The following is a 22856-nucleotide window of genomic DNA, read 5'->3' as shown; positions in this document are numbered from 1 at the left end:
TCGGCAGAGTGACCCGGTCAGGGGAGGTCGACAGAGTGACCCGGTCACGTCAGGAGATGGCGCAGTGACCCGGTAGGGAGCTGCGCAGTGACCCGGTCAGGGGAGGTCGGCAGAGTGACCCGGTCAGGTCAGGAGATGGCGCAGTGACCCGATCAGGGGTGTTGGCGGCGCAGATGCTGCGCCAGCTCGCGCCGCGAAGGCAGAGAGGGAGAGAGAGCGCGCGCGGCGCCGTTATCGATGGCGCGTTCGCCGCTGCCGGCCGTTCGCCCTGGGTGCTCGGCCATGTATTGATCACATCGACCCGGGCAGAAACGGCGAGCGGCCGGTGCGTCGGCGGCCGCTCGCCGCCAGTGGTGCAGAGCGGTGACCAGCGGCGGCCGGCGGCGCGGCGCGGCGCGGCACCATGGAGCCTCCGACACACCAGGTGAGTGAGACGGGTGGGTGGCAGAGCGGGCTCCGCGGCGGCACCGGCCGGCCGCCGCCGGGCCGCCGCGCCGGCACCGGGACCCGTCCTGCACCGCCGGGCCCGGGGGCCGACCCAGCGGGACGGGCCGGGCCGGGCCGCTGCTGGCGGGACAACCGTGCACGGAAGGCACCTGCTGCTGACCCTATCTCGCGTGGCTCAATCAACGACCACTGCTGGTCTCGCTGAGCGTCACGTCCGTGTTTTGCGCGCACTGCATGCGCAATGATGCAGTTATCATTGCAGAACAGGGACGTAGCCAAGGGGGGGCGGAGGGGGCGCCCGCCCCTCCCTTGGGGTTTTCAGGAGGCCCCCCGAAAGGATTCAGGCCAACGTGGGCCGAAGGCCCACGTTGGCCTGAATCCTTTCGGCCTGAATCCAACGTGGGCCGAAGGCCCACGTTGGCCAAAAGCACGTCGGAGGCGAACGAAATTCACGCAGGAATCTAAAAAATGACGTCAGAACAATCAGGGCCCTCTGACCAGCCTGACAAGTGACAGCTAGGGCCCTTCTCATCTCCTGTGAATAACCACTAGTGTCTGTGTCTGACCGCTAGGGCCCCTCTGACTCCTCAGTAGAGAGGAGGCCCTCTGTGGGTAGGAGGCCCTGTGTAGAGAGGAGGCCCCCTTAGAGAGGAGACCCCCTGTAGAGAGGAGGCCCTCTGCAAAAAGGACGCCCTCTGTAAAAAGAGGCCCTCTGTAAAAAGGAGGCCCTCCGTAGAGAGCAGGCCCTCTGTAAAGAGGAAACCGTCTGAAATCAGAAGGCCCTTTGAAGAGAGGAGGCCCTCTGTAGAGGAGGACTCCCTCAGTAGAAAGGAGGTCCTCTGTAGGTAGGAGGCCGTCTGTAGAGTGAAGGCCCTCTGAAGAGAGGAGGCCCTTTGCAGAGATGAGGTCCTCTGTATAGAGGAGGTCCTGTGTAGAGACGAGATTCTGAAGAGAGGAGGCCCTACATATGTAGATAGGAATCCCTCTGTAGAGAGGAGGTCCCTGTAGAGACTAGAGAGGAGGCCCTCTGTAGAGAGGATGCCCTCTGTAAAGGAGGCCCTCTGGAGAGAAAGACACCCTCAGCAGAGAGGAGGCCCTCTGTAGATAAGAGGCAATCTGTAGAGAGTAAGCCCTCTGTAGATAAGAGGCCCTCTGTGGGCAGGAGGCCCCCGGTAGTCAAAGACAGCGTCGTATATTAAGTACATAGAGTGGAGGCCCACTGTAAGCAAATTACCTTCCGGCTTCTGTTCCCTGCTACTCTCTATAGAGAGTTCTCAGTTCTCACTATAACTGAGAACTCAGGAAACTGTACAGAATAGACTCCCAACCGCGTCGCCGCCCACTGTAGGAAGGGACAGGGGAGGAGGTCCTCTGTAAACAGAAGGCCCTATCCTATGTAGACAAATTATTTGTATAAATGCGCTCAGAGAAATCATGCCGGGTGCCGTCAACGGTTTTGCCGTCAACGGTTTTACCTGCAGTGGCCGCAAAAACTGCCAAAATAGCCGATATTTTCGGAAACCAGTTTTCGGCAATAACTTTCGTCTCAAAATTTGCACGAACTTCCCTTTACCAGCATCGTGTTCCTCTCGTCAAGACGTGTGAAATGAACTATCAATTGACCTTGAAAGGTCAACTTGAAAATTTGGCCTCAGGTCAAGGTCATGACCTGACCGATAAGGGCTAAGTTCCATATCAGTCCATCCGTATCGTCGAGCCAAACACAACTAAGGTGTATTCATCGCTCTAGCATGCCTCTATCAAAAGTTATTCGCGAAAAAGTCAGATACCATTGGTGACCTGAGATGACCTCAGGGTTATGAAAAGGGGTCACGGGTGCCATTTTCATGTTCAGTGTGTCAAAGATACTAGTAATTCAGTGTGTTAGAGTGTTTATAATGACTTCCGTCTAAAAACGCGACTTTCAATTTAAGGTCGCAAAATTGACCTGACCTTATGTCATCGATATCAAAATTCCAAGACATACATTTTTTGCATTTTGTCGCTCTTGTGCATTTGCATCTCTGAAAGTTTCAAAGCGTTGGTCACTCCGTGTAGCTTTAGCAGACATTGAAACTTATGTAGTGAGGTCATTTGACCTGACCTGGTGACCTGACTTTAAGTGACCAGGGTCTGAAATTTTCACAACATATGTAGAAATGATGTAGGATGAAGTGTGGCGCGCCGCCGTTTTTGAGATATTCACGGTAAACTGCAGGGGCTGTTTAACACCCCCCCCCCCGGCAGGGCGCGGGTTAAAGGGACCCTCCCACCTTAACATTAGATTTGAGTTGAGATAGCCAAAATGGGGTCCCTGGCTCACAATTACCGGTTTCGGCACTCACAACATCGAGAAATGCCTTAAATCGGAAATATTGAATTTCAAAATTGCAGCATTTTGATTCAGAGGGGCTAATGCTTAGGAATACCCCTCTGAATGTGTGACGTCAGCGCAAATATCTAACGATTTTTAAATGTTTGGCTAAAACGTTTTGTAGCACGCGGTGGTATATGCTATTTGCGCGCAACATCTGCCGCAAACGCCGCACTTCTAAAATAAAGTCGCTAGAAACAGCGGAGATCCCAAAAAAGTAAACAAAAGTAAAAGTCTAATATCTTGAAAACCGGTGAATATTTTTCGGTGAAATTTGGTAGATATTCGTTTTCGCTCTTTCTGAACCGAGCGACATCATTTTCATGCCAATTCATAAACTTTTTGAAGGTGGGAGGGTCCCTTTAATGCATGAACACAGCAGCCCATTTCTGTAATATATAGTTACCTGTGGCTGTGTTGGTATTTTTACGATGCATGAAATAACCCAAACCATTTATCAGACCGTGGTGATATTCCCATAGCCATGCTTCGCACAACTCATGATAATTCATTTGACCGGGAAATTAATATATACCTATCCATCGATTTGTTTGTTTCATCTACGGCGTAAATGAAGCAAACCACCTGGACCTAGGAAAATTTACTAACGAAACCATGTTTTACTTACAGCAAGTAAACGTGGCATCATTCACACAGAAAGAATTGATAACCGTATAGTTTCAATCTTGCAGACGTCAGTCAGGTCAGAATCGTGACAAGCCTATTGGAAAATATAATGAACTGTGTCCTGCTTTGGGTAAACGAGTCAAAATCACCCAATTTTTTCTGAATTACGTCAGATTAGCTGATCTGTAAGCACCCAGGTGGCATTTACTGACAGGGGCACCGGGAAGGATCATCTGAGGTGAGGTGAGGTCATCAACAGTTTTTAGCCAATAAATCACGACATGATGGGGCTAAATAGTTGTTAGTGTACCAAACCGTTCGCCTGGTCATGACGCGCCGATTGGTACCCAGCGTGACCTTCCTAGGTCAGATTTTGAAGTTGACCTATCTATGTAGGTCGTTATAAACCATATTATTTGTTATGACCTCTGGCGACCTCAATATTGACCTGACCCAAAAAAGTTGTTTACAAAAGTTGTAAGTCGTTCAACGAACTATCAAACGCCGTTGCCGTTTGTCGCTAGTCGCTACGATTCGTGCTTTTCGAGTTCTGACGAGGGCCAAAAAGGCCCCCGCCCGATTCAGAGTCTTTCAGAGCCCGCCCGGAATACGGTTAAGCGCTTGAACGATATATGATAATACACCAAGTGTTACTCTTGCCGTCATCCAGTATCCACCCATTCCTCGCAGATCCTCCCCCTCCTGCTGCGGTCCGGCCGCCGCCGCCGCCGCCGGCGGCGCCCAAGTTTTTTTTTTTTTTTGCCAATGCCACTCGGAGACTTGTGATATGTGTACCTATGTTTCTTACCGCTGCAGCGGTTAGAATAAAGAAACATACCAGTGCGCTGGCCATATGAAAGCTGAACAAAAGTCTGCATTATATTGTATATGTAATTATGTAGGCATGAGACCCTCTGTAGAAAGGAGGCCCCTTTAGGGAGGAGGCCCTCTGTAGAAAGGAGGCCCCCGGGATTCCTCCGCCCCTCCCTTGGCCAAATCCTAGCTACCTGCCTGTTGCAGAAAGCCTTGTAACATGTATGAGTAGGAGATGTTTGAAGTTTTGAGAACATTCTTATCCCGCACCGTAGACAGTGTTTACGGTTGCTTCACGTGCGAAGAGAGAAAATTATCAGATGTCGTTTAACTGATTTGTTAAATATCTAGTGACGATTAAAGGAAGGGTGCCACCTTCCGAAATTTTTGTTCTATGAATCTATTTTACTTATTTGAATTTTTAGACGTGGTTAGCGCGTCCACAATATACAAAAAACCGAAACATTGCATTTAATACATTGGCCAAAAAAAAAAGATCGTTGTTTATATCACCACTACAACTCAAGGTCGTTTGATGTGGCAGCTAGGACGGCTGGCATATCCTGTTGTCATGGCAACATATCATTCTGCCATTTGCATTGATGGCGCAACTGAGACAAAAAGATGAACAAATAAAAAGGAAGAAGATAACATGATTTGAACTAAGTTGTAGGTAACCAAGTAGGTAACTGTTGGCCATATTATAAGTCGAGTAAATAAGTCGAGTAAAGGTTTTTCCTTTACAATGCTTAAGAGATCTATGGAACCCTTCACCCTTCATGCAACTTACTAGAAAAACTTCCCAATTAAAATTTTAAAACTTAAGTGTATACCATAAAGAAAAAATATACCCTTTCAAAATGATAAAACATGCTTCAAAAGTATAACTTTTATACATACCTTTGCTGATTTCATGTTTTATAAAATACCCTTAACACGACGAGGAAATAGTGCTGAAGATTTTTGCCTGCCCGAATGCTGGCAGCAAAACTCGCAAATGATAACTTCACGTGCGGATTCAATGCTGACCGTCTCGAGCATAGGTAAGTGAAGCCGGTTTTTAGGTTCATGTGAGGCTAATCTTGTAAAAACTGCGTTGTGTCCAAAAGGTGGCACCCTTCCTTTAACAAACTGTTAAACGTCTATAGCAGGGGTCGGCAAATGGTGGGGCATGCCCCCTTTGGGGGTAATGGAGCCCTTTCGGTGGGGGTAATGAGGGATTCTGAGAAAGCCTATCTTTTTAGAGTTTGTAGCTCCAGTGATGGAGCCATCGTGACTGTTGCATTCCAGGGTTCAAAGATTAGCCCAGGCCAAAGGCACAGCACACATTGATTAGATACCAATTTCACGTACCTGCTCGCCTCACCATCTCACCCCTCCGTACAGTCGTTCAAAAGCAGCTGCAACTTTTAACCGTCGCCCGTCTGTTGGCGTTTCAACAGCCGCTAACGTAAGGGGGAGGAGTCGATCGGACCCCCCGCGGCCTCTCGGACTCTGATATGGAGCTGTGCATAAAAAAGACGAGCGTGCTACCCGTGACCATAGGAAGCCGCTGCTGCCCATTTTTAAGGTCCCTGGTCATTCCGTCTCATTCAAGAGGGCAATGATAAGTGTCGAGAAAATCGGGACCCGCTATAACTTCTTGAAGTGAGATTTTATGGCTCAAGATGATCTCCAGAAAAAGCTCATAAGCCAACGGTCATTATGGGTCCAGAGGCCAGTTTTACCAACAGAAAAATAGCCGCCTGCCGGAATTTTTGCCTAAAGATCGTTTCACATATGGAGCGTAAACGGTAAAGCCCTATCCGCTTACGAGCCCATCGCGTTTACGCTCCGTATGTGAAGCGGTCTTGAGGCAAAAATTCCGGCAGGCGGTTATTTTTCTGTTGGTAAAACAGGTCTCAGGTCATGATATTTTCCGGGCTGGTGAAAGAAAAAAAATGATGGGCTCGAGGGTACAATTTGGTCGTGATCCAATGCCTTTTACGTGAGCTTTTAACGAAAAACCACCCGCCGCCCCTATACGTACAAGGGTTAAATGGGATATAGCATAGGCGGCGGAACGGGGAGGGCACCGGGGCACCGTGCGGCGTGCACCCTTTGATTTTTGCATTTTAACATTAGCCCAGCCCTATGGGCGTTGCATGGAAAGAATGGGACCAAAAGTCGGCAGTGCTCCCCCCTCCCCCTTAATTGAAGGTGTTCCGCCGCTACTGGGATATAGGCATTAAATGTTTTGTGGAGGAAGTGTCATGTTTTAAATTTCATGCATTGGAAATGCACAAATACCCAAAGAGTTCCAGGACGGTATGGAATTTCAGTAAAATTAGTTGTGTCAGCAATGGGGTCTGGTAGGTGGGGGTAATGGCCCTGCCTGGCGCCCAAAAAGGGGGCACGACCCCGAATGACCTGCCGACCACTGGTCTATAGTCTGGCAAACCTAAGAAAGAACGGAGTTAAAGCGCCTGAATCACTTTGCACGTGTTTTGAGCACTTGAAATGTATGGCTCGGAGCGCTCGGAGAAGTTGTGTGAAAAGTTGTGAGAGAAAATATGCTCTCACATTATAAATGCACATGCATCAATGACCGCAGCACTTTAAATCCATTCTTTCTTAGGTTTGCCAGACTATAGTAGACATTTCTGCCATATTACCGTCTCGTTATTTTCACCAGTAACGCGCAGGGAAACGCAATGAAACATCATATTCCTTTTCTTTTTTAGTTCTATTTTGGACTTAATCTTCAATGTACCTGTCAATTTCAGACCTATCACATTGTTTGGACCGTTTTTCAAAGCTTCATCTGTCTCTGCTTCTCGTTGTCTCTGGCTCTGCTGAAATGTGTCATATTTTTATATAAAATGTAATTTTTTACCTTTAAGATCCCGAAAGATATCGGCGGTACGGGATAAAATTATTAAACCGCTCGTAGGTAGAAAAATCTTTTAAACGTCTCGCCTATCGGCTCGACGTTTAAAAGATTTATTCTATCTACTCGCGGTTTAATATAAATTGCATGATGCAAGTCTATAAATGCAAAACTTTAGGGTGTCGAGAATGGATCGAATATTTTGAATAAGCGTATAACACCAGAAACATTATTAGGTTAGACCGAAGCAAGACCAGGTAAAACGCCTCGCTGCTGTTTCTCAGAAATGGCAAAGTTATGAGAAAAAGTCATCTGTTCTATGAAACTTACACTATTGATTATTATGTGAGCAAACTTGAAGGAAGTTATGAGACCCTTTTGTGAAAATGTAGCCAAAAATGTGTTTTCGGAGTGATTATTATACTTTGTTGTCTAATCCTGCATCAAAGCGTTCTTTATTCTGCTTATCGATCAACACACCAGCCAAACGACTTTTATCTATTCAAACAACTATATGGAACGCTGGGTTCAGGGTTGGTTGGCGTTAAATTATATCTGGCTTGAACGCACGGCGACGTTCTCTCACCAATCCACATCGTGGGACGAAACGCTTCTGTATAGGTCGCGGGATGGGACGTTTTACCTCATGTGTTTTTCGTACCAGCCACCTCCTTATGTTCGGCAGCTAGGCGACCAGTAAATTTATTATATGCATCTATACCGGGTGAAATAAAACGTTCTGAACTTAACCCGCGCCCCGTTGGGCTCTGCCGAGCAACGCGCCCTGTTGGGGGGGGGGGGGGATTTGGCCTCCCCTGAGATCTCAAGAACCACGCAACCTAGCGACAAAGCGGCAAACGGTGTTGAATAGCCCTATAAGGGAACTACCTTGTGACCCAATTTTATTGACCTAGGTCAAACCGGTGACGCCACAGGTCAGGTCAAAGGTCGAATTTTCACCGTTTACAGGCATTTCAAGAAATGCGTTGTAAAATCGAGTAAAATGTATTTCATTGAAAATCATCGATGGGGAAATGTTCTTCAAACACATATTTTGCTATTTGAGGTCACTGATACCAGGTCAGGTCACAGATGTCAGGTCACTGGGGGGTCACAATATGAAAGCGTCGTGTGATACATGTTTTATGGTCCATTTTACATGACAAATACGATTATGTGGGTCAGGCAGCCTTTGGGGCCAGCTTAGGTCACGTTATGGTCAAGGTCAGGTCAAGGTCAGGTCAAATAAGGTCAAATTTCAAAGTTGATATTTTGCATAAAATAGGTATCAATTCGATGCAGCTCGTCACGGGGAGTTCAATGGTGGTCTTTGTTTTGCCTTACATGGCCTAGAATCGCTAAAAATTGAGTTAAAAAATTTGACGTCATCATTTTTGAACAGTTTTTTTCGCTATAACTTGGCCAAAAAACGAGATATCGATCTGAAATTTGGTATGTATATAGAAGAGCGCAGGGACTAACACATATATTCCGGTTTTTTTTTCGAAATTCGGAAAATTGTTTGGATTTTTTTAGTTTTCTAAAAAAATCAATTTCTTAAATTTTTTGGGGTCAAAAACCCAAAATTTTGAAAATCCGAGATAGCAGTTTTGTAGTGCCCCTTTTTGTCTACTAGACCATATAGGTATAGAATTTTGAAATTGCTTGGTAACTGTAGATTTGGTGAGCGTTTCAACATTGCATGTTTTTTGCTCATTTTTGCTCAAACATGACCTCAGTTTGCCCTCAATACCTCCTGACCTAAGGTGAGCTAACACTTGAAATTTGGTGTGAAGGTGTCAAATTGATGCCCGGGAAGGTACTGAAAATTTGGCGGCGCTGCGCGCCGCCGTTTTCTTGCTTTTCTGGAAAAACCACAGGGGGGGGGCCAAATCCCCCCAACGGGGCGAGGGTTAAAGCTTCAATTACAGTGCTACTTATGCTGTAGAAACTTGAAAATTTCGTCAGCAGCAGGTAACATTTCAGTCATGGTAGGCACGTTCCGCTCTCGCGATTAAGCGGTAGGTTTTGCATTTTGACATTTCCGGTTATATCTCAGAAGTCAGAAACTAACCGATCTACGATGAGGCCATTTTACACGATCATGGCCAGCTTGTGAACCAACAAGTCGATCGCATCTTCAGCACTTACAACCTTAAGACGACGAAGATATAGCCTGAAGTACACTAAATTTTCTAGTTGCAAAACCTACCGTTAAAACCCGCGAGACCTGTACCAAACTTCAAACACGTATGATTATTCCTTCTAATCTCCTTTATTGCATTGGAAGAAAACATCGACAAAATAAATATGTCCTCGATCAATTTTTCCTTGCGTAATGGTATGCGCGCGAGATTGGAGCGCTCCTCGTCCGGCGCGGAAGTTTGGTCGGCGCTTACACTAAGCCATGAAACTACTGGCCGTAATAACTTCCTTCACGGAGTTTCTATGATTGCCCTCAGCCCTCATAGTGTTAGCTGGCGCTGGTCAGTGCTCCTGTAAACAGTCAGGTTGGTTTTTGGCGACTTGCGTCTACCTGAACTGGGTTCAAGAGCTGTTCGGGATGACTGATGAGGACAATTGGATGAGGTTGTTTCTGCACTTCCATTGTTAAAACGTGGACACTGGACACTCTATAGATACTGTTCAGTTAAATCGAGCCCATCTGTTGCAATTTTTAAATAGATGATAAATGACGATTGATTGTTGGTTTTTGAGATATTAGTGAGAAACCGTAGGGGGTGGGTGTTCAAACACACCCCCTCCCTCCCCTCAAGAGGGCGCGGATTAAATTGTGAATGCCTCCTAAGGGGCAGATGCATTTGAAGGCCTCCTTAGGCTTTGTGACGTGAGCGTGTGAGAGGTGTGCCTAACGACTGAAAGGAGTGCCTTACCAGCGGCCTTCGATGGTGCACGTCCTGACGGCTTTCTGGCTGTTGCAGGGATACGGGCCGGACCAAATGTTCTGCCTTCGCTGGAGCAACCACCAAACCAATATGCTCAATGTTTTCAACCAGGTAGGTACCTACGAACCACCCGGCGCGGCGCCAGGTCACCGGATATCAGCTCAGACCCTAGTAGGTACTCACAGACAAAGACATTCTTAAAGCAATATAATTAAATTCGTCAAGCGTGAGCACATAGGTATTGTGAGAATCAAAGTTTTTCATTCAAGGTCTGGGAAATACGCACGGCTCAATTGAATTCCAACTAATGTAGGGCGTATACAACTATACGAACGCTGACCAAGATACGTGAATAAAGATTAACACGCGCACTGCAGGGGGGGGGTTGTTTTCAACCCCCCCCTGTGGTTTTTCGCAAATCGCGAGAAAACGGCGGCGCGTAGCGCCGCCAAATTTTGCATACCTGTTCTCCCAACTTTTGCACACCTTGAGTAAAAATTTTGACCCCAGGTGACCTATGGTCAGGTCACCAGGTCCGCATTGACGAGAAAAACACGATAAACGTCGAACGGAGTCTCTATCTCTATTCAATCTCAAGTTATTGAAGAAAAACCGCTGGTGACCTCAGGTGACCTAAGATGACCTGGAGATCACCTTCCAAAGGTCATAAGTGATATGTTTCGGTGAAATCACCAACAGGGACCTGTAATACTATGATCCTGAGCGTATTGAAGTCATAGGATGGCATTCAGAGTAAGTTGAAATTTCTCCCATTGACTTATAATGGGCCGGTCGCAAAAATGACCTGACCTTAGGTCATCGATATAAAAATTCCGAGATATACAAGTTGTAGCTCGTGATGACTTTACTATTTCCTGTGGGTTTCAAGATCATATCTCAACAACTGTGGGCTTGGTGGGATTGCAAACTTCGAAATTTACGTTTCGAGGTAGGGTCACTTGACCTGTCAAATTTTCAACTTGACCTTTCGAGGTCATATCATATATCATTCGATGCGCCTTGACGAGCTAAGAACGATGGCGTTCGAATCGATCCTCTGTCTTGTGTGCAAGACAAGTTATTCAAGAAAAACTACCGCGAAATTCCTGTTGTGAAAATCGTAACATTTTGTGTTCGGTGACCTCTGGTGACCTCGTTTTTGACCTGACCCAAAAATGATCTTAGTATTTCTTGTAGATCTCATCTCAACCTATCCAACGCCGTTTACCGCTTGTCGCTACGTTGCGCCGTTTTCGAGATCTCAGGGGGGGGGGCTGTTTTCAACCCCCCCCCCCCTGCAGTTCGTGTTCGGCTCAGACCCGCTGCAGTGCGCGTGTTAAGAGCTCCGCGCGTATCCCTTACGGAAAAGAAGCAGACCTTCGCCACATGAATGTCGCGGCTGCGCCCATCGCTTCCCGCCCAATGAGCACCGACTACCGAGCACTGACCGCCGTCCACGGCACTGACCCGCTACTGACCCGGCACCAACCCCGCGTGACGGTACCCGCGACACCAACCGACACCAACCCCACGTGACGCCACCCGCGGCACTGACCCGCTACTGACCCTGTACCGCCCCCACGTGACGCCGCCCGCGGCACTGACCCGCTAATGACCCGGCACCGCCCCCCGCGTGACGCCACCCGCGACACTGACCCCACGTGACACCGCCCACCGCACTGACCCGCTACTGACCCGGCACCGACCCCGCATGACGCCGCCCGCGGCACCTACCCGGCGTGACACCGCCCGCGGCACTGACCAAGCACCAACCCCGCGTGACGGCACCCGCGGCACTGACCGCCACCCGCGGCACTGACCCGCTACTGACCCGGTACCGCCCCCTCGTGACGCCGCCCGCGGCAGAGGTGTGCTTGACGCCACCCGCGACACTGACCCGCTACTGACCCGGCACCAACTCCGCGTGACACCGCCCGCGGCACTGACCCGCTACTGACCCTGTACCGCCCCCTCGTGACGCCGCCCGCGACACTGACCCGGTACTGACCCTGTACCGCCCCCGCGTGACGCCGCCAGTTGCGCTACAACGAGAGTTTCGTGGACGTGACACTGGCCGTGGACGGCCGGGTGCTGAAGGCGCACAAGATGGTGCTCTCCGCCTGCTCGCCCTACTTCCAGAAGATGTTCGAGATGACGCCCGACAAGCACCCGGTGGTCTTCATCGACCGCGTCCACTACCAGGTGAGCGGGGCACACCTCTGCAGTACCACCAGGTGAGCGGGGCACACCTCTGCAGCAGGTACAGTGTTACCATCAGGTGAGCGGGACACATCTCTGCAGTACCACCGGGTGAGCGGGACACACCTCTGCAGTTATACCTACACGGCTTACCACCCAGTGAGCGGGGCACACCTCTGCAGTAGGTACTTACCATCAGGTGAGCGGGGCACACCCGCAGTACACGGCTGGCTGCCGCTGGGTCGGCGGTCTGATTCAGTACCGCAGGGGCGGCGGTTTGGTTCGGTGCCGCGGGGGCGGCGGGGGTCGGCACGTCACCGGTGAGAGCAGTTCATTGATCAGCGTCGGTACGGTGAGCGGCACCGAGTCAGCCCGAGTCAGTCTACCGACACTCCACCGCGCCGGCCGCCAGTCCACCGGCTGCTCGACTTCAGTGTATGTATACCGCTCCGCTCACAGGATAGTGTTCAGTTCGTGTACCGCCCCGCCCCCAGGACATGAAGCGGCTGCTCGAGTTCATGTACCGCGGCGAGGTATCGATCGACCAGGAGACGCTGAACCGCTTCCTGAAGGTGGCGCGCAGTCTGCGGATACGCGGCCTCACCGAGATCGAGGAGCCGGTGAGCGGCGCAGTGCCCGGGAAAACGAGGGAGGCAGGACGGAGGTGGGGGGGGGGGCACAGGATCGGCGAAGAGTGAAGGTGATCGAGGCTGCCCTGTGTGAAAATCCTGTTTAATCGTAGGAGCGCTGGCGTCAGCCCTCTGTCTGTCTGTCTGACCGCGTTGTCCTTTGTCCTCCCCGTCTGTCCCCGGTTCTCCCATCTGTACCCTGTTCTCCCGTCTGTCCCCGGTTCTCCCGTCTGTCCCCGGTTCTCCCATCTGTACCCTGTTCTCCCGTCTGTCCCCGGTTCTCCCGTCTGTCCCCGGTTCTCCCGTCTGTCCACGGTTCTACCGTCCGTCCCCGGTTCTCCCGTCTGTCCCCAGTTCCCTCGTCTGTCCCCGGTTCTCCAGTCTGTCCCCGGTTCTCCAGTCTGTCCCCGGTTCTCCCGTCTGTCCCCGGTTCTCCCGTCTGTCCCCGGTTCTCACGTCTGTCCCCGGTTTTCACGTCTGTCCCCGGTTCTCCCGTCTGTTCCCTGGTTCTCCCGTCTGTCCCTGGTTCTCCTGTCTGTCCCCGGTTCTCCCGTCTGTCCCCGGTTCTCCCGTCTGTCCCCGGTTCTCACGTCTGCCCCCGGTTCTCCCGTCTGTCCCAAGTTTTCACGTCTGTCCCCGGTTCTCCCGTCTGTCCCCGGTTCTCCCGTCTGTCCCCGGTTCTCACGTCTGTCCACGTTGTACCCGGTTCTCCCGTCTGTCCCCGGTTCTCCCGTCTGTCCCCGGTTCTCACGTCTGCCCCCGGTTCTCCCGTCTGTCCCAAGTTCTCACGTCTGTCCCCGGTTCTCCCGTCCCGGTTCTCCCGTCTGTCCCCGGTTCTCCCGTCGTCTGTCCCCGGTTCTCACGTCTGCCCCCGGTTCTCCTGTCTACCCCCGGTTCTCCCGTCTGTCCCCGGTTCTCCCGTCGTCTGTCCCCAGTTCTCACGTCTGTCCACGTTGTACCCGGTTCTCCCGTCTGTCCCCGGTTCTCCCGTCTGTCCCCGGTTCTCACGTCTGCCCCCGGTTCTCCCGTCTGTCCCAAGTTCTCACGTCTGTCCCCGGTTCTCCCGTCCCGGTTCTCCCGTCTGTCCCCGGTTCTCCCGTCGTCTGTCCCCGGTTCTCACGTCTGTCCCCGGTTCTCCCGTCTGTCCCCGGTTCTCCCGTCTGTCCCCGGTTCTCCCGTCGTCTGTCCCCAGTTCTCACGTCTGTCCACGTTGTACCCGGTTCTCCCGTCTGTCCCCGGTTCTCCCGTCTGTCCCCGGTTCTCACGTCTGCCCCCGGTTCTCCCGTCTGTCCCAAGTTCTCACGTCTGTCCCCGGTTCTCCCGTCCCGGTTCTCACGTCTGTCCCCGGTTCTCCCGTCTGTCCCCGGTTCTCCCATCTGTCCCCGGTTCTCACGTCTGTCCCCGGTTCTCACGTCTGTCCCAGTTCTCCCGTCTGTCCCCAGTTCTCCCGTCTGTCCCCAGTTCTCCCGTCTGTCCCCAGTTCTCACGTCTGTCCCCGGTTCTCCCGCCTGTCCCCGGTTCTCCCGCCTGTCCCCGGTTCTCCCGTCTGTCCACGTCTGTCCCCGGTTCTCCCGTCTGTCCCCGGTTCTCCCGTCTGTCCCCGGTTCTCCCGTCTGTCCCCGGTTCTCCCGTCTGTCCCCGGCTCTCCCGTCTGTCCCCGGTTCTCCCGTCTGTCCACGTCTGTCCCCGTCCCTCCCGTCTGAGCGCGGTCTGGCCGGGTCGGCAGGGCGGCGGCGGCGGCAGCAGCCTCTCGCCGAGCGCCGGCACGCTGGAGGACCTGGCGCGGCACCGGCTGGCCGAACAGATGGCCGCCGCCGCGCTGGCAGAGTGCCGCCAGCGGGCCGCCGACGGCACCGGCGCGCAGGGCGCCGCGCGCCGGCCGGCGCCCTGCTCTCCGGCCGACCAGGCAGCGCGCAAGGCCGCGCGCCGCGACTCCGAGTCCCGACCGGGCCCCGGCTCAGAGCACGGCCCGGGCCCCGGCTCCGAGCAGGACCTGGGCCCCGGTCCGGGGTCCACCCCAGAGCAGGGTCTGGGCCCGGGCCCGGGCCCCTGCGCGGCGCCGGCCGCCACTCCCGACCTGGAGGCGCGCACGGCAGCACCGGCCGGCCAGCCCAACGGCGACCCGCTGCCCGACGGAGACGGCCCCAGGCGGCCACCCGGAGACGGAGCGGCAGCGCCGGAAGGCAGAGACGGCGCGCCGTCGGTGTCGGTGAGCGCTGACTGCTGTATGGTGTGGACAGTGTTGGTGAGCGCTGACTGCTGTATGGTGTGGACAGTGTTGGTGAGCGCTGACTGCTGTATAGTGTGGACAGTGTTGGTGAGCGCTGGTTGTTGTATGGTGTGGACAGTGTATGTGAGCGCTGACTGCTGTATGGTGTGGATCTGTCTCTGTGAGCGCTGACTGCTGTATAGTGTGGACAGTGTTGGTGAGCGCTGGTTGTTGTATGGTGTGGACAGTGTCTGTGAGCGCTGACTGCTGTATGGTGTGGATCTGTCTCGGTGAGCGCTGGTTGCTGTATGGTGTGGACAGTGTCTGTGAGCGCTGATTGCTGTATGGTGTGGACAGTGTCGGTGAGCGCTGACTGCTGTATGGTGTGGACAGTGTCGGTGAGCGCTGACTGCTGTATGGTGTGGACCGTCTGCTGATCAGATCACGTGCTGAGACTCAGGAGGACGGCGTTGACTCGCGCAGCCCTGCTGCCTCACACGATTTATTATTGAAATTTAGTCTGAATGGGCGAATGTTAGCCCGAAGGGCGAATATTTGTGGGTCCGGACGCCACGCTAAGCAGTGCTTGTTGCCAATGACACCATGGGCCCACCAACCAACCTCGCCGGCGCCCGGTTCACCGGTGATTTCTTGAATTGAAAGTTTAACGTACTGCGAGTAGATGGCGGCACGGTACTCCCGGGTCTTGCGTGGCCTTCTCTGACCAGAACTGTCAGTGGCCTAATAGGTATAAGAACACGGGTAAAACGACGTGAAGCTCACCAGCCGCGAGCTCGCTGCTACCTAAGTAGCTGACTCATGAGGACGCCTGATCCACTTTGCCACATGATGGACAATTGTGCAGTCTCGTCCAGAGCTAAGTCTGAGCTAAGTCTGTGCCCGTCACCAGAGACGTTCCCTCCCGCAGGTCGTGAAGAGGGAGGCGGAGGCGGAGAGGACGGCGTCAGACGACCCGCCGGTCCCGCTGGCACCCAAACACGAGCGAGGTGAGACGGGAGCAGCCACCGGCGGCGCCGGTCCGCGTGCACGGGCGGCCAATCACCGGGGACAGGGTAACGTAGCTGCCCCAATACTGGACTGGGGCGAAGGTGCGATACACAGCCAACCGGGGATGGCCGCTGTAATGTGCTGGCCGGTGTGTGTGTGATACGCGCTGCACTGTGGGTGTAATACACGCTGTATAGTCGACTACAGAATGATGTTCCACTCCTCAGAAGCTATCAGTTGACCAGAGCGCTAAGTCGTGCCGTTTATCACGCAATTAAGCGTGTCGATTGTGAGCATTGGGACAAAGCTATAATTTGTGAACTCAGCCCGTGTGATGCGCCACAACCTACCACTCCAGGCAAATAATTGCCTGTGAAAAGTGGAACATCATTCTGTAGTCGACTATACTGTGTGTGGGTGTGATACAAACTATCATCTACTGTGCTGGCCGGCGCGGTCCGACCCGGCGCGGCGCCGGCCGCCGGTCCTCTCCGACACTGACGCCGCCCCGCCGGCAGCCGACGTGTTCTGCCAGCCGGACTTTTGGATCTCGGACGGCATCTACGTGGCTGGCGAGAACGGCGCGTCGGCGGGCGGCGCGCGGCCGGCGGCCAGCCCGCCGCCGGCCGGCCTGGACGATACGCCGCTCTCGCCCGAGGACCAGAGCTCGCTGCTCGACTACGTGACACATGAGGACGGCTCCGTCACCTGCAAACTCTGCGGCGAACAGGTAACCAACCCTCCCCCGGCCGCCGTATCGCCAGCACAAACGGCAGCTCCACCCCGGAGGGCTCAGCGATCGCGGGGGAATGGACACAAACTCAACTGGCCGCGTGTGTGTCACAGGCAGAGGCACTGGGCTGCGTGGGCGGACTCACCGTCTAGCGGCAGCATCAGCTGTTTCAAAGAGCTCGAGTGACGAGATGTCCTCGCTATCCAGTCATTATCCGTAAGCTTTAGTTCAGCCACGTTCAGCTTCCCTCCCCGACCCTATGTTCAGTATGCTGCCAATGACTGTCTCCTGTCTCGTGACACCGATAAATCAAATCGTGCGGCCTTGAATACACCATTAACCCGGCAGGCGGTGGGCCTACCAGCCACCTTCCACGCGGTGGGGGGGGGGGGGGGGCACTTTTTTGCCCCCCCCCGTATCTCCGAAACTACTGGACGGATCCCGAAAATTCAAACGGCGTTCGATAGCCCTGTCAAATTTGTCGAGGGAAACCAAATTTCATTGACCTCGGGGTCACCGATGACGTCACAGGTCAGGTCAAAGATAAAATGTTTCACCGTTCACAGGGCTTCTAGGGAAAGCGCTATAACACCGAGTAAAACGCATTTTGTCGGAAATCAGCGATAAGGCGTCAGTTGTATAGTACATATGTTGCTATTAGAGGTCACTGGTCATACCAGGTCAGGTCACAGGTCAGGTCACCAAAGGTCACCAAGGGTCACCACATGAGCCCAACTTTACTAAGGTTATGCGATGCATGTTTTATGGCCAGTTTTTCATTTCCAACTCAATGGTGTTGGTTATAAGACCATCAGGTACGGTTTAGGTCACTTTCTGGTGGAGGTCAGGTCAAGGTCAGGTCAAAAAAGGTCAAATTTCAAAGTTGATATTTTTGCATAAAATGGGTATCGATTCGATGCAGCTCGTCACGGGGAGTCTAATGGTGGTCTTTGTTTTGCGCTACGAGGTCTAGAATTGCTAAAAATTGAGTTTGAAAATTTGACGTCATCAATTTTGAACAGTTTTTTCGCTATAACTTGGCCAAAAAAAAGAGGTATCGATCTCAAATTTGGTATGTAGATAGAAGGCGGTAGGGGCTATCACATATATTCCGGTTTTTTCGAAATTCAAAAAACTTTTTGGATTTTTTGGCTATTATATTCAAAAAATCTATTTTTTGATTTTTGGGGGTCAAAATCCAAAAAAAAATTGAAAAACCGAGATAGCAGTTTTGTAGCCCTTTTAATTCCACACCTTTTATGTCTGAAACATTTTTCTGTATCTCTAAAGCTGTAGGCCTGACAGCTCTTCCCGCGAAACCTTTTTTTGGGTCGAAAATGGCAAAAATGACGTCACTCTGACGTCATTAGCGGCCAACCTATCATAGCCTTTGGAAAAATTTTTGGTCACCATGTGCGCTAGCTGCTCCCGGGAGGTTACTGAAAGTTTGGTGACGATCGGCGCAGCGGTTCTCGAGATATATCGAAAAAACTAAAGGGGGGGGGGGGCAAAAAATTGCCCCCCCCCCCCCCCCCCACCGCCTGGAAGGTTAAGCTCAGGGAAATGCGGCACAAACCACAGGCTAGGTCACTGGGCGCACCTGTACGCATCTGTAGGATGACCAGCAGTCAGTGGTTGACCCCAGGGGCTCGTCTGTGCCGCAGGTGCCCAGCCGCAACCACTGGTATCGCCACAAGTACCGCACGCACGCCTGGCATACGTACCGCTGCGACGAGTGCGCCATCACGTACAAGTCCAAGCGCGGCTTCGAGGCGCACCTGGAGGCCAAGCACGAGCGACGCGGCGCCGAGCGCGAGCCGGCGCGCCGGCGCGACTGGGAGGGCGTGGCGCGCGCGCTCGAGGACACGCGCAAAAAGAAGGAGGAGGAGCTGGTGAGCGACATCATTAACCGGGTGAAGCGCGAGTGCGCCATGGAGGGCGAGGACTACACGCGCCGCGGCTACGTCAAACACTTTTGAGCGCGCGCCGCTGGCCCCGTGATGGCCCAGCCACGCCAAACGTCTGTACAAATCGCTGTCGGTCCGCTCCCCTTTTCAATCTCTGTGTGTACCGTGTCGGCTGGGCGGGGCCGGGCGCCGGCAGTGCTCAGCGGCGCCCAGCCCGCCGCCGCCGGCCGCGGCGCCGGGCCGCGGGCCACTCGGCCCACCGGCCGGCAGCAATTTAAATCATACTCATATTGTCCTTTTCGTGTAAGATACTTAGCTGTAGTCGGTGACATTAGCTCAATCATACAGAGATTACATTTTACCATTCTTATGGCGGTGCTAAAGAGATTACAATTTCATCAAGAGAACACTGTGTATTTGGAGTTGCCAGACGGTTTGACATAACGCGGTGCGATGAAAGACACGGCCGGAAGCGGGGCGCTCACCGAACCTAACAGGAAACCACAAACGGCGCCGGATGAGCCGCTTCGCCGCAAAACGATCGGCGTGACTAGAGAACTGCACGCGGGAACGGCTGTCCCGTCCTCACTGGGGATTTGTACTGCTGGACGGCATCGTGTATCGACTGTGGCCAGCGCGGCGCCTGCAGCCGACTGACCTGCCGGGCCGTGCGCCGGTCCGCGCGCGGCGCTACAGCGGCGGCAGGCCGTGCCAGGCCAGCCAGAGGGCGGCGGCGGCCAGCAGCAGTGCGCGCAGCGAGCGCCGCCAGTGGGCCGGCCGCGCTACGCGTCCCCCGGCGGCGCGGCCGGCTCCGAGTCGCTCTCCTCCGAGTCCGAGTCGCTGCTGGACGAGCCCGTGGTGTGGCTGGTGCGCGTCTCAGTCTCGTCGGCGGCGCTGGAGTCGGCCGCCGCCGCGGCAGAGTTCCACTGGCTGGTGGACAACGTATTGGCAGAGCCGGACGGCCTGGCCGGCAGGGCGGGGAGGTCAGGGCGGGGCGGGACGGTCAGGGCGGGGCGGGGCGGGGCAGTCGGGTCGGCGGACACACAGTAACCACTGTCGTCAGAGCAACCAATGTCAGTACGGCCAGAGATACTCAGCCCTGGTATATCCGGTCCTTCTGAGAGATCCTATACATACAATATGTAACCAAACAAGAACACACACACGATCGTCACTGCAACTCGATAATGTACCGCCAACTCAATTGGGAGCCTCTCGGGCGGCTCAGCCGGCGCCCGCCAGTCTGTGGCCGGTATGGACTGTGGCGAGTATGGCGGGAGGCGGGGCCCTACCTGGCGTCCACCGGGTCTATGGTCGGTATGGACTGTGGCGGGGCCCTACCTGGCGTCCACCGGGTTTATGGTCGGTATGGACTGTGGCGGGGCCCTACCTGGCGTCCACCGGGTCTATGGTCGGTATGGACTGTGGCGGGGCCCTACCTGGCGTCCACCGGGTTTATGGTCGGTATGGACTGTGGCGGGGCCCTACCTGGCGTCCACCGGGTTTATGGTCGGTATGGCGGGAGGCGGGGCCCTACCTGGCGTCCACCAGGTCTATGGTCGGTATGGACTGTGGCGGGGCCCTACCTGGCGTCCACCGGGTTTATGGTCGGTATGGCGGGAGGCGGGGCCCTACCTGGCGTCCACCGGGTCTATGGTCGGTATGGCGGGAGGCGGGGCCCTACCTGGCGTCCACCGGGTTTATGGTCGGTATGGCGGGAGGCGGGGCCCTACCTGGCGTCCACCGGGTCTATGGTCGGTATGGCGGGAGGCGGGGCCCTACCTGGCGTCCACCGGGTCTATGGTCGGTATGGCGGGAGGCGGGGCCCTACCTGGCGTCCACCGGGTTTATGGTCGGTATGGCGGGAGGCGGGGCCCTACCTGGCGTCCACCGGGTCTATGGTCGGTATGGCGGGAGGCGGGGCCCTACCTGGCGTCCACCGGGTCTATGGTCGGTATGGCGGGAGGCGGGGCCCTACCTGGCGTCCACCGGGTCTATGGTCGGTATGGCGGGAGGCGGACTCGACTCCGTTCGGTTCGAAATCTGCCGAGGTAAGAAACAAAATGTCAGAAAACACGTCGTAAGAAACGCTGGCATGTTACCTGCAGCTGTGAACACAGTTTTACCAGGCAGACAGGGCATTGTGACCCGACACGATCAGACAGACCACTAGCTCGGTATGTCGCCCAACTCACCTCGGAAGTGTCGAAGCTGTCTTGTTTGGGTGTGGTCGAGCCCGAGCCGATCTGAAACGCACGGCACCAGACGCCCGTGAGGTGAAACGGTGGCACTCGCACGGAACAAAATGTGAATGGAAAGCGACACTCGAACGAGTACATAGCACAGTTGAAATTAGCGCAACTCAAAATAAAGACCAAACAGGAGTCATAGAGATAGAGGGCAGCGCGGTGAGCCGGTGACAGGCGCCCAGTCGCCGGTGAGTTCTGTGCCCGGACCGCCCCCAGCCGCCCACCTGAGGTATCGGCGGCGACTCCGGCGGCTCGGCGGCGCGCGCAGAGTCGCCCGACAACGGCCGCGACATCGGAGTGACGAACCCGTCCTCAGCGGGTCCGGCCGGCTGCAGGCCGGAGCCGGAGCCGGAGCGGGACACCGGCGGCTGGCGACGCGCCGACAGACGGGCCGGTCAGATGGGACAGGGAGGGGCCGGTAAGACGGTACACGGATATACATACAGGGGCCGGTCAGACGGGACTTATACTATACCGGTTAGACCAAGAGAACGGTCAGACATACAAGGTCAAGCACCAGTCAGACGGAACATACATACACCATAAATATACCGGTCAGATACACCAGGTACACCATATATGTATACCGGTCAGACATACATATACCGGTTAGACTGATACAGGGACCGGTCAGACATACAGACTAGTCAGACTGATACAGGGACCGGTCAGACTGATACAGGGACCGGTCAGACTGATACAGGGACCGGTCAGACATACAGACTAGTCAGACTGATACAGGGACCGGTCAGACTGATACAGGGACCGGTCAGACATACAGACTAGTCAGACTGATACAGGGACCGGTCAGACTGATACAGGGAGCGGTCAGACTGATACAGAGACCGGTCAGACTGATACAGGGAGCGGTCAGACTGATACAGAGACCGGTCAGACATAGACTAGTCAGACTGATACAGGGACCGGTCAGACTGATACAGGGACCGGTCAGACATACAGACTAGTCAGACTGATACAGGGACCGGTCAGACATACAGACTAGTCAGACTGATACAGAGACTGGTCAGACTGATACAGGGACCGGTCAGACATACAGACTAGTCAGACTGATACAGGGACCGGTCAGACATACAGACTAGTCAGACTGATACAGGGACCGGTCAGACTGATACAGGGACCGGTCAGACTGATACAGGGACCGGTCAGACATACAGACTAGTCAGACTGATACAGGGACCGGTCAGACTGATACAGGGACCGGTCAGACTGATACAGGGACCGGTCAGACTGATACAGGGACCGGTCAGACATACAGACTAGTCACCCATACAGGGACCGGTCAGACATACAGACTAGTCAGACTGATACGGGGACCGGTCAGACATACAGACTAGTCAGACTGATACAGGGACCGGTCAGACATACAGACTAGTCAGACTGATACAGGGACCGGTCAGACTGATACAGGGACCGGTCAGACTGATACAGGGACCGGTCAGACTGATACAGGGACCGGTCAGACATACAGACTAGTCAGACTGATACAGGGACCGGTCAGACTGATACAGGGACCGGTCAGACATACAGACTAGTCAGACTGATACAGGGACCGGTCAGACATACAGACTAGTCAGACTGATACAGGGACCGGTCAGACTGATACAGGGACCGGTCAGACTGATACAGGGACCGGTCAGACATACAGACTAGTCAGACTGATACAGGGACCGGTCAGACTGATACAGGGACCGGTCAGACTGATACAGGGACCGGTCAGACTGATACAGGGACCGGTCAGACATACAGACTAGTCAGACTGATACAGGGACCGGTCAGACTGATACAGGGACCGGTCAGACATACAGACTAGTCAGACTGATACAGGGACCGGTCAGACTGATACAGGGACCGGTCAGACATACAGA

At 54.0% G+C, this 22856-nt stretch overlaps 2 protein-coding genes across 2 annotated transcripts in view; one reads left to right on the top strand and one right to left on the bottom strand.

Moving 5' to 3' along the window:
• The first annotated feature begins 302 nt into the window (after nt 1–302).
• On the top strand, nt 303–19128 carry LOC122381718 (protein bric-a-brac 2-like). The gene is made up of 8 exons (XM_043366261.1): nt 303–424; nt 10073–10147; nt 12074–12238; nt 12730–12855; nt 14591–15073; nt 16002–16080; nt 16600–16811; nt 18479–19128. Exons 1-8 carry the CDS (start codon nt 404–406, stop codon nt 18791–18793), a joined length of 1476 nt encoding a protein of 491 aa, XP_043222196.1. The 5' UTR covers nt 303–403; the 3' UTR covers nt 18794–19128.
• LOC122391096 (AT-rich interactive domain-containing protein 1B-like) overlaps nt 19115–22856 on the bottom strand; it is a 30207-nt gene continuing 26465 nt past the window's right edge. The window contains exons 16-19 of the mRNA XM_043384772.1: nt 21195–21338; nt 20917–20967; nt 20700–20764; nt 19115–19684 (exon numbers count right to left, since the gene is read on the bottom strand). Of these exons, the coding sequence (XP_043240707.1) occupies nt 19504–19684; nt 20700–20764; nt 20917–20967; nt 21195–21338 (441 nt within the window). The 3' untranslated portion in view covers nt 19115–19503. The remainder of the gene's footprint in view (nt 19685–20699; nt 20765–20916; nt 20968–21194; nt 21339–22856) is intronic.

Source organism: Amphibalanus amphitrite, unplaced genomic scaffold (assembly GCF_019059575.1).
Source record: "Amphibalanus amphitrite isolate SeventyFive unplaced genomic scaffold, NRLGWU_Aamphi_draft 000001F_arrow, whole genome shotgun sequence".
Taxonomy (NCBI): Eukaryota; Metazoa; Arthropoda; class Thecostraca; order Balanomorpha; family Balanidae; genus Amphibalanus; species Amphibalanus amphitrite.
Note: the sequence above shows the minus strand (reverse complement) of the source record. Positions and strands in the feature narration are given on the sequence as shown.

What these genes read in the sequence shown, in the direction of transcription:
- LOC122381718 (XM_043366261.1), top strand. Translation starts at nt 404, where the DNA reads ATGGAGCCTCCGACACACCAG. An exon ending in TCGACCGCGTCCACTACCAG is followed by an intron (nt 12,239 to 12,729) that starts GTGAGCGGGGCA and finishes CCCCGCCCCCAG; the next exon opens with GACATGAAGCGGCTGCTCGA. An exon ending in ACGGCGCGCCGTCGGTGTCG is followed by an intron (nt 15,074 to 16,001) that starts GTGAGCGCTGAC and finishes TCCCTCCCGCAG; the next exon opens with GTCGTGAAGAGGGAGGCGGA.